This window comes from Arvicanthis niloticus, chromosome 10, assembly GCF_011762505.2.
Source record: "Arvicanthis niloticus isolate mArvNil1 chromosome 10, mArvNil1.pat.X, whole genome shotgun sequence".
In the NCBI taxonomy this organism is placed as follows: Eukaryota; Metazoa; Chordata; class Mammalia; order Rodentia; family Muridae; genus Arvicanthis; species Arvicanthis niloticus.
In genome coordinates, this window is record NC_047667.1 from 23,693,243 (window position 1) to 23,708,321 (window position 15,079).

Genomic DNA, 15,079 nt, shown 5'->3' on the forward strand with positions numbered 1-15,079 from the left:
ATTTAGGTCTTTATGATAGTGAGTATCCAAATAAGTTATTTTATTTAACTTTTTTGAGATAAGGTCTCTCTAGCCCTGGCTGCCCTGGAACCAGATAGACATATAGACCAGGATTGCCTCATAAAGGTCTACCTGCCTCTTCCTCCTTCTGAATGCTAGGAATTAGAGGCTTGTGCCACCCATACTAGGACTTTGTAATTGTTTCATTGGAGTATATATAGCTTTGCCTTGGACATCGACAGACCACTTTGCTTGATCTTGATCTCTCTCTCTCTCTCTCTCTCTCTCTGTGTGTGTGTGTGTCTCTGTCTCTGTCTCCCCTCTGTTTTGTGGCTTGAAGTGATTTGTAGTAATGATAAATGGTCTTAAACTATTTTTTATGCCTCTTCTAATCCTCTTGGCAACTTAATGTTTTCCTTTTGATGTGACATTTTTAGAATGTATTTTATTTGAATCTGCAGACTAAACATGCATAATTTATGCTTATGAAACTGAATTTTTAAAAAAATTATTTAGCTTGTGTGTGTGTCCACGTGCATATGCAGGTGTGTACTCTTGTACTGTTGTGGAGGTCAGAGGATAACTTCAGAGAATCAGTGCTTTTCCTTCTGTGGTATCCAGGAACTAAACTCAGGCATGCAAGGCTTGTGTGACAAATGGTTTTACTTACTGAGCCATCCCTGGGCCACATAAAAAACTTCTTATGTGTTTTTGAGAACATAATCTCTTCACTGTCTCCTCAGCATTTCTTGTAGCAGAGGCTGGTCTTGCACTATCCTGATTGTCCTACCTCTGTTTCCTGTGTGCCACAGGAGCGCAGAGCCATGCCCACAGGAACATGACATTTCTACATCTTTGTTTTAGGATATGAAGGCATGTAAAGAGGTCAGTCAGGGAGTAACCTGTCTATTGTCTTTAGTTCTTAGTGTATAAAAGTTTTAGACCACAACAAGGGCAGCTGGGAAGATGACTAAGCAGGTAAAGGCACTAGCCTAGTTCCACGATTAGGACCCACATGGTGGAAGGAGAGAAGTGACTCCCTAAAATTGTCTTAGCTTTTCTAATACCTTATCTTTTATGTTTTGAATTTAACCTTTTACTCTGACCAGTTTTCTCCCTCTTTCCCCTCCCCCTCTTCCTCCCTATCTGTATGGGTTCCCCTTCTCACCACTTAACTTGTGTTAAATCTGGAACCTCAGGCAAGCCAGACGACTGTGTGCCACTGTAGCAGCCCTTGTTCCTTTCTGAAAGCCAATAGCTTTTGTAAAGGACAAGAGAGCAAAGCTCTGAACAAGTCTAACGGGGCATCAAGAAGCAATGTGATTTTTTTTTCTTCTTTCTATGACATCTTGTTCTGTCTAATTTATATCAGTATCTTCAGATATTGATCTAAACATAAACTTTAATCTCAGATTCTGTGGAGTATTTTCTGTTTTCTTTTTTCCCCTTCCCAGACAGAATCTTGCTATGTAGTTCAGCTGGATTAGAACTTCTTGCCTTCTTACCGAAACCTACTGAGTGCTTTTGTTATGGTCATGCTAGCACACCTGGATATAGAATACTTTGTGTTTTGACAGGGTCTCATCCGAAGTTGGCCTTAGCTGAAGATAACCTTGAACTTCTGATCCTCTCCATACTTCCCAGGTGCTGGGATTACAGGTGTCATTACCACGCCTGTTTTGTGTGCAGTGTCTGCATGAACTTGTGTGTGCTGTGTGCTTGTTGATGTAGGCTTGTTTGGAGGATTTCTGGAATCTTCTTCTCATCACTAGGGTTACAATTGTGGGTAACTGCTCAGCTCTGTGTGTGTGTTTATTTATACACTTTACATTCTGATCGATGCCCCCTCCTCCCGGTTTCCCCCTCTCACAGTCCCTCCCCCATTTTCCCTTCTCCTCACAGATGGGCAACAGATTTAGGAATGATCTCCACTCCAATTGTTGGGGATCCCCTTGAGCTGCATATCTGTGGTCCAGCTCTTTGATTGGTCCCCCTTTTAGAGGACCCCTCAAGGGTCCAGATTAGTTGACTCTGGTCTTCCTATGGTGTTCCTATCCCCTCCAGGTTCCCCCAACTTTTTCCAATGGTTGGCTGTGGGTCTCTCTGTATCTTTCAGTCAGTTGGTGGGTGGAGCCTCTCAGAGGACAGTTATCCTAGGCTCCTGTCTGCAAGCTTAACAGAGTACCATTAATAGAGTCAGGGATTGGTGCTTGCCCATGGGATGGTTCTCAGATTGTTGTCAGCCATTGGTTGGCCATTCCTTCAGTCTCTGCTCTGTCTTTGTCCCTGCATTACTTGTAGGCAAGACAAATCAGCTCTCTTGGCCTTCTGGCCCTCTCTCCTGTCTCTTCCTACACCTGATCCTGAATCCCCCGCATTCCCCCATTTCTCCTCCTCATCTCCTTTCCTACCCAGTTCCCCTTCTCCCTCTGTCTCCTAAGGGTATTTTATTTCTCCTTCTACATGAGATTCAGGCATCTTCATCACTTGCTGAGGATGACTTTGAACTTTCTCTTTTTGCCTTCACCTCCTAAGTGCAGAGATTACAGGAATATGCTGTCACACCTGGTTTGTGGGATGCTAGGGATCAAACGGGGCTTCTGACATGCTACCAACGAAATGCATCTTACTTTCTTTTTTTTTTTTTTTTTTTTTTTTAGAATTTATTTATTTATTTTGTGTAAGTACACTGTAGCTGTCTTCAGACACCCATATGAGGGCATCAGATCTCATTATGGATGGTTGTGAGCCACCATGTGGTTGCTGGGATTTGAACTCATGACCTCTGGAAGAGCAGTCAGTGCTCTTAACCACTGAGCCATCTCACCAGCCCCACATCTTACTTTCAAAGTTTGTGTGTATATGTACACAGGTGTATTTGTGGGCCCTGTGCCTGTGTGGACAAGTGTGCAGGCCAGATGTCAGCCCTAGGTACCTCCCATTATTCTCTATCTTTTAGAAAAAAAAATCTATTTATTTAGTATTTTTATATGTGGTGTGGTTGCATGCAAGCCACCATTCATGTGTGGAAGTCCATCCTCTCCTCCTACCACATGTATATGAAGACCAAACTCCAGTTCTCAGACTTGGTGGTAAGCACCTTTAACCACTGAGCCATCTCGCCAGTCCCGTTACCTTAGTTTTGAGGTGGTCTCTTACTGAATGTGAAGTCCATCCAAGTACACTGGTTGGCCATTAAATTCCACCTTCCTCTTCTGTCCCAGCTGTCCTTATATAGGCTCATGCCTGTCTTTTTTCCTAGGGATCTGAATTCAGCTCCTCATGCCCACTAAGGCAACTCCCCAACCTTCTCTCTCCCTCCTTCCTTGGAGAGAGAATTTCACCATATAACCCAGGTTGCTATGAACTTGTGACCGTCTTTTATCTCTGCCTCCAGATTGCTGGAATTATACTCTCCGTCTATTTAAAAGACTAGATCAAACATGTAAAGATTCTATAGATAGATAATTTGACATTATACTGTTTTGTAGAGATACTTAAATCATTTTTACCTAAGTCAGTGACTTTTCAACTTAGGTCAGAATAGAGGGAAAAGTTTGTGCCAGATGTACCAATATCTTGTAATACTTGTAATTTTCTGGTGGAAAATAGATTGAAAAACTGCTCTACTGTTACATTTTGTTTGGTAATTTTTTTAAAATAATTTAAGTGTTAAGTAATTATATCTAATAGCTTTTGCTTTCCCCTAGGATTGGCAGCCACCATTTGCTTGTGATGTTGATAAACTTCATTTTACCCCACGTATCCAGAGGCTAAACGAACTGGAGGTAATGTTCTGTTGGTCTGTGTTCCAGAGGAATACTCTCTGAAGATGAGTGTGCCACTAACGTTACAGTCTTAGTGAAATGAGAACATGGCAATAATTGATAATCATGGAACAAAAAGCCAGCAGTCAGGCAGGCCACTATAGCAAACCAAATTTCATTAAAGATACTGACTCATGTCTGTCCCCTTTTGACTGCTAAGTAATACATATGGGTTATTGTATCTTTAGATTATAATCAGTGAAAATAATTAACTTTTGAGAAGAATGCAGTAGGAAAGGTTTTATATCCCTAATTGTTTTTTTCACTTAAAACTTACATTAATTTTCAAAAATTTTATTTATTTTATGGCTATGGATGTTTTGTGTGCATGTATATCTGTACCATATGCATGCCCGGTGCCCTTGGAGGTCAGAAGAGGACATCACATTCCTTGGGACTGAGTTACAGATCTGGTTGTGAGCAGCCATATCTCTTAACCTAGACTTGATTTAGTAACATACTTTCCCCAAAGAAGATTGTGGCCTAATCACACTTCTTTATAGTGCACATAAAAGTTTCGTTCTTTTAACTTAGTTTCTATGCTGTAGAAGGTGTTTTGTTTTTAACGATTTATTTCTTTTTTCTTTATGTACTTTGGTGTTTTCCCTGCATATATATTGAAAAACCTGAGGGTGGAGTTAATGAGTTACTGACAGTTGTGAGCTGCCATGTGGTTGCTGGGAATCAAACCTGGGTCCTCTGGAAGAGCAGCCAGTACTCTTTAACCGCCAAGCAATCTCTCTAGCTTACAGAAAGTTTTAAAGTACTGTATTAGAAAAATGGTTTAATAGTTACGAGCATTTCTTGTTCTTGCAGAGGAGCCTGGTTAATTTCTTAACCATTTGTAATTCCAGTTCCAGATTATCTTGATGTTCTCTTACACCCTTCAGCCATTAGGCATGCATGTTGTACACATACATACATGCAAATAAAACATTGATATACATAAAGTATTAAAAATAGTACAAGCTAGAAAATTCTAGATTTTTGATAACAGTCAGTCTATGTCATTGTTTTACAAATTCTTTTTTATTTTTTTATTTTTAATTTTTTGAGACATATGTAGCCTAGGCTGGCATGGAATTTACTATATAGCCTAGTCCTAGTTCTAAACGGTAGCCATCCTCCTGCCTTCAGCTTATAGGTGCTGTGATTACAAGTACGAACCTTGACCTTATGTGGTGTTTACATGTAGGTCGGGAAGTGCCCCTACCAGTTGAGCTTCATCTCTGTCCCTTAAGCATTTTAGCCTATTTTCAAATTTACAATTGAATGTAAAGGTAGTAGGTATTATCCAGATGTGGTGTTAGAAGGATGAGGCAGGAGGATGTATAGAGGACAGCTGGATGGATGTAGTGAGTTTCTGATGGATGTAGTGATGCCAATTGGGACATGTAGTGAGGCCCTCCCTATCTTGGGGGAAGAAAGAAGTACTTACAGCTATTGGAATTGCCATTGAGAATTATCTGAATATGAATGAAACTTGGAAATTGCCCCCTTCATGTGTGTATTATAAGGGGAATATATTATATATATATATATATATATATATATATATATATATATGTATGTATATACATACACGTATACACACACACACACACACACACATATATACACACACACACGTAATTATTTGATAGTTAACATTTACCATTTTTTCTGTGATTTTTAAATTAATGCCATAGCAGTAGAAGTTGGGTGTGGTGGCACACACTTGAAAGGCAGAGACAGGAGGAACTCTGAGTTTAAGGCTAGTCTAGTCTTACAGGAGTGTCAGGACTTGGAGGGAAATAAAAGGTCACTACAAGCCATTTCTAATTTTAACCAATAACATTAAATTGTGCCTATAGTGATTCTTAGTTGGAGCATTGTTCAGAATAACTTTATTCTGTTTGCTTTTGCTTGTTTCTGTGGTGTATGCAGAACATATTTAACTGGAAATCGTTGAGTAATTGTATTTCTTTCCACAGAATAATAAAACACAGGAATCTTTTTTTTTTTTTTTTTTTCTTCAAGACAGGGTTTCTCTGTGTAGCCCTGGCTGTCCTGGAACTCACTCAGTAGACCAGGCTGGCCTCGAACCTCGAGCCGCCTGCCTCTGCCTCCGCCTCCCAAGTGCTGGGACTAAAGGCGTGCGCCACCACCACCCGGCAAAACACAGGAATCTTAAACAGTGTATATAACAATGATATTTTTCTTACACGCAGACAGCACCTACTTTTAAGACACAACTTAGACAAGCAAACACTCTTGTACTTAATAATTTAATAATAAGTAGAAGTTTTGTTCTTAAGAGTGAAAAGGTAACACGGGCTTTAAAGCAAGACCACACCAAGTACAGTGCCCTGCCCTGTCCTGCCAGCTGTGTCCGCCAGCCACTCCCAGCACAAAGAACAAGAGCCTTGAGCCACAGAGAACAATAGCTGAGGTTAAAATGCATTTCTTTAACATTTAGGCCCAAACACGGGTGAAATTGAATTTCCTGGACCAGATTGCAAAGTATTGGGAGCTACAGGGAAGTACTCTGAAGATTCCCCACGTGGAGAGAAAGATCTTAGACTTGTTCCAGCTAAATAAGGCAAGTGAGACACTTTTTTTTTTTTTTTAAAAAAAACAACCTTAGCAAGAAGCTACTTGTTTGAAATAGGTAAAATGAGATTTTTTTTTTTTGTTGTTAAGTGTATTGAGTATCAGAGCTTTACCTGTGTAGTCTGTAAGCTTTATTTTATAGAAGATTTTTGTTACAATTTATCTTTTGTTTAAATGTCTCAACACTGCAGAGGGTCCTTCCCATTTTAGTTTAAATAAGGAAAAACCTAAAGCTCTGGGAAAAGACTTAAGCTGAGACAGCCAAGCCATAGTTCAGTTCATGGTTCCACTTCATTTTACCAGACATGATGGCATACTTGTTGCCCCCTTTTTAAAAATAGAGATTTTTAAGGGTAACAAGGTAGGACCAAATATGGGGGGCTGTGCTTTAGTTCAGATGTAATTGTTAGTCGTCATCTTTAGGGAGTGAGAAGGAGCTTTGAGAGTGGTGAATGAACCTGGACCGACAACACTGTCAAAAGAGCTGGTCCTATTTTTTACCTTCAAATTAATAGCTGATAGTTTGTTTTGTGTGTGTGTTTTATTTATTTCTTTTGACCTAGGAAATGAAAAACAAAAAACAAACAAAACAACTATAACAAAAGTATAACTGGGAGTTTTGTTCTTAGAATCTTATGTATGAAGGAATTGGAAGTAAATTTCTCTAATATTTCTTTTTAATTTTTATTTATTTTATTTATTTTTTGGCTATTAACAGTTAGTCGCAGAAGAAGGTGGGTTTGCAGTTGTTTGCAAGGATAGAAAATGGACCAAAATTGCTACCAAGATGGGTTTTGCTCCTGGTAAAGCTGTGGGCTCACATATCAGGGGACATTATGAGCGAATCCTCAATCCATACAATTTGTTCCTGTCTGGAGACAGTCTGAGGGTGAGTATTGGAGCTGCCTTCATCTGTTTTATTTAGCTGCTTACTTATTGGTACATTGTCTTTGTGATGAACGAGGCAGTCTTTAGAAAACATTGTTAAATCATTTCCTTTTGAGGAAAAAAATCCTAGGATTTTGGTTGTGGAAGCAACTGTATTTAAAAGTTTGGTATCAGAATGAATATGACTATAAAGTAAATATCTTTTTACTGTCAAACACAGCTAAAATCTGTATTTACTTCACTCTAGGAGTTGATTATTAAGGACTTTTTAAAATGAAATACTCTACTGAAAGCATCCCTCCCTGGTTGTCACATGAAAGGGTAACCTGGGAATTAAGTGTCTAACATTTGTCTACTGAGATTTCCAAGAAAATTGTCAGGTAGAATATCTAATGAAAGGGAAAAACTTAGTGCTGCAAAGCACCTCGTTCCACCAGCAGTTCCTGGCTGCAGCTTGCTCTCCCAGCAGTTCCTGGCTACATGTCTGTCTCTAAAGCTGTCCCACATTTTTCAAGGCTCTAGAAAGGAGTGTCTTAATCCATTCGCATCCTTTGAGATACTCTAAATACTAGAGTAATACGTCCTATAACTTCATTTCTGTGCTGTGGAAAGATGGATAAAGCAAACATTAAAATTGTACCCTAACACTATAAAGTAGTCACACTGTAATGCTAAATCCTAAATCATAGCTTTTTTCTTTTTTGTTCTCTTTATTTCTTTTTGAACTTCTTTTTTATTTGCATACTGGTTATCAAACTGTAGCTCTATCCTTTGGTAGGCAAGTGCTCTACCACTGACTGTATCACCCAGTCTTCCAAATTGGAATGTTTGTGTGTAGCTCTGGCTGCTCTATAATTTGTCATTAAGATAGGCTGGCCATGAACAGGAACACACGAGATGCCTGTCTCTGTCTCCTAAGTGATAATTGTAGGTGTGTGTCTACCACTCTTGGCTTTGTATGTTTGGACAGGGCCTTATGTAGCACAAACTGGCCTCAACTTCTTGTATACCTTGATGACCTCAAACTACTCATCTTGCTTCTCCCTCCCAAGTGATGGGATCACAGCCTGCACTACTACCATGCTCAGTTCATACAAAAGACCCAGGACTTTTTTGTACATACGTCTAAGTCAAGTACTTTGCCAACCGGCCTACACCCACATCCCATTTGAGACAATGTTTTGCTGTATGAGTTATTGTGAGTTTATAGTTCATTATGGCAGGGAAACATGGTATCAGAAGTGTGATGAAGAGGTGGTCATGTTGTCTGCAGACAGGAGGCAGAGAGAACTGCCCTTGCTTATGCTGCTCTTTCTCTTTATGTGTGGTGGTACCCATAATTAGTGTAGCTCTCCCACCTTAATTAATCTAGACAATTCCTTATGGGATGGAATGTAGCTTGTCTCCTAGGTGATTCTAAATCAAGTCAAAGTGACTTTGTTAACCATCACAGTGTGCATCTTGGGCTGCCCTTGAACATGTGATTCTCCTGCCTCAGCATCCTAAGTGTTGGGGATTATAGTTGTGGACCACATACTAGATTTTAGTCTTTGTTTTTTAGTTATACCAGATAAGCATTTAGTTGCCCTGTATAGATATAGAATAAGACTTCTCTTTTTCTATTCTTCTATCTGTGGAGATTCTATCTTAAGGAAAGCAAAAAATCTTACCTAATTTATGAGTTGTTAATTATTGAGCCTTTTAGAAACTTGTCAGTTCTGCCAGAGCCTAACAAATACTGATGCTCCGCAGCCAACCATTGGACTGAGGGCAGGGCCTCCCTCTCTCCCCAATGGAGGAGTTGGAGAAGAGACTGAAGGAGCTGAAGGGGTTTGTAGTCCCATTGGGGGAGCAACAGTGTCAACAGGCCAGACCCCCTAGAGTTCCCGGGAACTAGACCACCAACCAGAGTACACAATGGAGGGACCCATGGCTCCAGCCGCATATGTGGTAAAGGTTGGCCTTGTTGGACATCAGTGGGAGAAGTGGCCCTTGGTCTTGTGGGGGTTCGATGCCCCAGTGTAGGAGAATAACAGGGTGGGAAGGTGGGAGTGGGTGGGTGGATGGGGGAGTACCCCCATAGAGGCAGGGGGATGGGGGATGGGATAGGGGTTCCGGAGGGGAGACCTGGAAAGGGGATAACATTTGAAATGTAAATAAAGATGTCCAATAAAAGCAAAAAAAAAGAGAGTAAAACAAGAAACAAAAAAGACCCCCCAAAAACCCCACTTGTCAGTTGCCTAGAGAGCCAGTGTAGTTAAACAAAATAAAATGAACAAACAAACAAAAAAAAACCACTTGGTAGCTGCTATGTTTAATCCTAGAACACCAGAAGTTTTGATAAAGCCCAGGCTTATATAGTAAGGTCTACTCTCAAGCAAATACAGGGTAGGGGTTCTTATGTTGAGACCTACTATATACCAGTATATTCTAAGCAGTGGTACATTTTTCTTGTAGACAGTTTTAAAAGAGGCTGAGGATGTTGTTTTGTTGGTAGAGAGCCTGCTCTCTGTGCACAGGGCCCTGGATTTAACCTCTAGCACTTCACAGACTAGTCATGGTGGTACACTCTTATAATCCCAGGACTCAGAAGGCAGAGGCAGGTGGATCAGAAATTTCAGGGTCATTGTTGGCTACACAGTGAATTCAAGACCAACCTGGGTCACATGAGACTGTCTGAAAAATGGAGCCGTGTCCTGGCATAATGGAACACAGGCTTCCTCTTGCATCACCATGTTTTCTGAATGCTCTAAAATTTCAGGACAGCCTCTGTGGGATGAAGTGATCATGGTATAGTGATGATCTCTTTGCAAGAAGAGGTTAAAGTCCATATTAGTAATAAACCAGTGTATTAGGTTTGTGTTTTGAATTATTGCTTGGAATAAAAGAGTTCTTTATATATTCTAAAATGTTGCTAAGATTGGTTTCTGCCCAGTGTGTCTAAAGGTCTTACAGAGTCATGAATATAGATGTTAGAACCACTAAGACCAGTGGGAAATAGAAACTAAATTTGTGATAGAATATGTGAATTAAGTCATTACTATTTGTCTAATTCCATATAAATTTTAACCTCAAATAAATTCACATAATTTTTGTTTCACAAAGTTCATAAAGTATACAAAAAGTATTATACATGTTTAGTTTTTAGAAGACAAGATCTCACGTATCCTATATCCTAGGCTAACCTCTAATTTTAACAGTGTAGCCAAGGATAGTTTTGAACCTTCTGCCTTCACCTCCTGAGTTATACTTATGGCCCACATCCAGTTCATGATTGCTGGGGATTGAACCCAGGGACTCTTAAGCACTCACCCAACTGAGCTGTATCCTCAGCCCCACCCTGTCTCTTGCCTTTTAAAAAATGTATTCATAGATGTTTATTGAGCTACATCCCTAGTTAATTTAATGTATTCCATGCCAAGCATAAATGATGTGCCATACCCCAGATAGACTTTAGAGAATTGCATTGTGGATCCTACATTCAAAAATGCGTCTCATGGGGCCTGGAGAGGTGGATCAGTGGTTAAGAACACTTACTGCTCTTGCAGACATCCTGGGTTTGGATCCCAGAACCCACAAGTTGACCCAAAACCAACTGTAAGTTCAATTCCAGGGAACCTGATACTCTCCCTCCTCTGGCTTCCTCAGACATTAGACATGTACACAATGCCTACCCACACATGTAGGTGAATGTTCATCCACTACAGACCTTAAAAAATGTCTTCTCGTGAATTTATCGTCCTCTTATGAAATAGAAGTGCATAGTTGAGAGATTCATGTTAGCTTTAGAAATAATAATTTCTTGTGTTATGTTTTGGCATTAAATACTGTCTTTATGTCAGCTTAGTATGAAACTGAGGGGAAAAAAAAAGGAAAAGGAGACTTTCCCAATAAGAACTGTATCACTTTTCTTGCCCTTGTGACTGAACACCAACAGTAAGCAAATGAAGGCAGGAAGGACTGATTAGGGCTCACAGTTCCAGGGCACAGTCCTTGCATCCTGGCTGGAAGTGTGGAAGCTCACGGCAGTGAGGTAGTGCCAGTGCCGCTGGGACTCTTCATGTGGTGGACCAGGGAGCAGAAGGCAAGATTATAATGAGACCAGGCCTGGAGCTCGTATGATTCCCCCTGATGACCAGCATTTTCTCCAGAGAGGCCCCAACTACTAAGTCCATGAAACCTCCCAAAACAGTGCCGTCAGTGGGGGACCAAGTATTACAAACACAGGAACCTATGGGGACATTTTTATGCCTACCATTGTACCCAAAAAATTTCAGTTTGGATGGCCTGGAACTTACTCATAGGTTGGCCACCTGCCTCTGCCTCCCAACTGCTGGGATTAAAGGTGTGCATCACCATGCTCTGCCATGAACTAACAATTTTCTGTCACATAGTCAGAGGACCTATTTTCTCAAGTCAGGATATTGTTGAATAGCATTATTAGTCATGTCAGAGTCGGCAGGATTGTAGATTAATGAAGTAATTCATTTTGCTTTTTTACATTTGAGACAACTTCTCACTATATAGCCCAGGGTCTTCTTGCCCCAGCTTCCTGAGTGCTTGGATTACAGACATGTACCACCACGCCTGGCCTGCCATCGTTTTTTTTAAACCTAAGGAGATAAGTACTTGAATAAGTATAAGTTAAAAATCATCTTTCTGTCAGTTTAGGATCAATTTAAAGAAAAAAAAAGCAAAAGGAAACAATGTTAAAAAATAGACATACTGTGTGCATAGTTGTTATTTTTAGATTTGATTTGTTGTTATTTAGATTTTTAAAAAGATGTTATGTGCCGGGCAGTGGTGGCCCACACCTTTAATCTCAGCTCTTTTCTTTTTTACAGCTGGCCATTTAGGGCTCTTTCCGTGGACTAGAATTCAGTATAAAATAGCCATTAAAACTGAGTTACAGCCGGGTGGTGGTGGCACACGCCTTTAATCCCAGCACTTGGGAGGCAGAGGCAGGCAGATTTCTGAGTTCCAGCCCAGCCTGGTCTACAGAGTGAGTTCCAGGACAGCCAGGGCTACACAGAGAAACCCTGTCTCGAAAAACAAACAAACAATAATTCCTTGGTACTTTTCTTTTTAGTGTCTTCAGAAGCCTAACCTGACCTCAGACACAAAGGACAAGGAGTACAAACCCCATGATATTCCCCAGAGGCAGTCTGTGCAGCCCGCAGAAACCTGTCCTCCAGCCCGCCGAGCGAAGCGCATGAGACCAGAGGTGAGTAGGATTGATGAGTGTTTCTTGAGTTTAGTGCTAATGGCTGTTCATCACTGCCTTTCTCTTGAATGTAAGTGCTTTGTAGTTTGGAGCCTTGATAATCTCATAAGGGAGTACGTCATACTGCTCTGTGTTGTCATCAGTGATAGGAATGGTGTTGTCAACAAAGGGGAAGGAATGGAAGAGATCCTTCGGGGTTGCCTGAAAGCTGCTTTAGTTGTTACTAGTCAAAACCAAAACCAGTATTTCTGTGCTCCTACCAAGGGCAGAATATGTGAAGACAGGGTCTTTATTCCTAAGTATGGAATGGGGAACACATGTGCCACGAGTGTTGAAAGGCTACCAAGAGGACTTGCTTTAGGATTTTCTCTATTCAGAAAGGAAGCATCTTCTCCATGCTTTATTCCCTTAGAGAGGCATGGAGACTTTGGATTTCTGTCTAGCACTTGATAGGATTAAGTTTTAGAAAACACCTTACTGCTCGGGAGCCTCAGGGCAGGATCATGCTTTTCCATCAATCCTTGACTATTGATCTTTGACAAATGTTTTTTACATAATGTAGAATTTAGAAATTCCATATTTCTCAATAAAAGAAGATAATCAGAATAGGAAATTATGATGAAGTCCATAGACATGTTTAAAACTCAGTCTAAAACCTAATATTTTTTTGAGCATATTGTTTTGACTTTTGTGACAGGGTTACACTGCTAGCCTTGAATTTCCTATATCTTCTTTCTTCAGCCTTTCAGTTGCTAGGAACACAGGTGTGTCCCACAGTGTATGACTGATTCTGGACCTTTATAAATGTAAGGTGTTCCCTAGTGCTGTGCATGCCTGAGGTCTGAGTTGATGATACCAATTGTAATGCTAATGCCCACAGAAAAAATACTTTTGGCTGTGAACACATGAGTAAATCCATAAATAGTCCTACTAAAACTTCAGTGTTACAGACTACAGAGTGGTGTTGTGTATCAATACATATCATTCTAAGGAGCAGGAGGGCTGGGCTCATTTGTCCTCAGTGAGAATGAAGGTGTGTTATAGTTTTGTGATGTTAGATATATAACTTACTCTTTGGATTTAAATTTTTCATTTTTATGTATTTTGCTTGAATGTCTGTGAGCCACATGGGTATACAGTGCCCATAGAGGCCAGAAGAGAGTGTCAGATCCCCTGGGGCTGGAGTTACAGACAGTTGTTAGCAGGCATGTAGGTGCTGGGAATCAAATCTAGGTCCTCTGGAAGAACAGCTAGTACTTCATTTCTTCAGCCTCAGTGGTACAACTTATGATAACAGTAATTAAAATAACAAGGAAGCTAGAGAGGTGAGTGTGCTTCTTGCACAGGACCTGAGTTCGATTCTTAGCTCCTATCTTAGGCAGCTCACAGTCCTCCTGTATCTTCAGCTCCAGGGAATCTGCTGCCCTGTTCTGACCTATGGATGGGGGGACATACTCATACATGGACATGCTCTGCCACACAAACATAAATAAAAATAAAATCTTTGATTTTTATTTTACACGCACACAATGTGGTTGTGGTACGGGCCTTTAATCCCAGCACTCAGAAAGCAGAGGCAAGAAGATTTCTGAGTTTGAGGCCAGCATGGTCTACATAGCAAGGTCCAAGCTAGCCAATGACACTGTTGACAGTTTTTTTTTTTTTTTTTTTTTTTCTCTTCTCTGAGACAGGGTTTCTCTGTGTAGCCCTGGCTGTCCTGGAACTCACTCTGTAGATCAGGCTGGCCTCAAACTTAGAAATCCGCCTGCCTCTGCCCCCCAAGTCCCCCCAAGTGTGTGCCACCACTGCCCGGCGAAGTCATTGAAGATTGTGAAAGCCAGATTTCCACAAGTGCCATTAGACCTTTGAAGAACTTGGCAAAAGTTTAGATTTTAGAAGTAACAAAAATCTGATGTTTTTATAATCGTTTTGAGTTGAGTAATAAAGCAAAGTTTTTAGAGGAAAATAAGGCCTTGTTATGTCAATTTTGCATAGTGATATAGCTTATAAATTGATCCAATTTTTCTCTCAAACCTATGTTATTGGAAAATACTCTTTTAGAAATGTGACCTCTTAAGAAAAGAACAAAGTGTTTTTTGAATTACTAAGTAATAACAGGCAGAAGAGAATATTCATGCTTATAACAATTTTTTAGGCTATGAATATTAAAATTGAGCCAGAAGAGGCAACCGAAGCCAGGACTCATAACCTGAGACGCCGGATGGGCTGTGCAGCTCCAAAATGGGAGAGTGGTAAGTGAGTTTGTCCATTAGTGAGGAAGAAAATGATGATAGCAACTGGTATTTCTTGGTCACTTGATAGGGTTTGAGAAATAAAATCTTAATATATCGTCTTTATTAACTTAATTAATCATCTTATTAACAGGCGGCAGCACAAAAATGGAAAATGCATATTTGAATATAGGTGAATTCCTCAGTTGCATCTAGCTGCTGCTTTGAAATTTAGTTCAGTAAATTCACTTAAAAGTACATAGGTTCCTTTTTATTTCAGACCAGGCAGAAACTGATAACAGTTGATAATGCTTGTG

At 40.3% G+C, this 15,079-nt stretch overlaps 1 protein-coding gene across 2 annotated transcripts in view; it reads left to right on the forward strand.

Moving 5' to 3' along the window:
- Nucleotides 1-15,079, forward strand: part of Kdm5b (lysine demethylase 5B) — a 73,317-nt gene that overhangs the window by 20,102 nt on the left and 38,136 nt on the right. For both annotated transcript variants that reach the window (XM_034512744.2, XM_076941235.1), the window contains exons 2-6: nt 3,711-3,788; nt 6,286-6,408; nt 7,138-7,308; nt 12,397-12,531; nt 14,687-14,783. In XM_034512744.2, the coding sequence (XP_034368635.1) occupies nt 3,711-3,788; nt 6,286-6,408; nt 7,138-7,308; nt 12,397-12,531; nt 14,687-14,783 (604 nt within the window). The remainder of the gene's footprint in view (nt 1-3,710; nt 3,789-6,285; nt 6,409-7,137; nt 7,309-12,396; nt 12,532-14,686; nt 14,784-15,079) is intronic.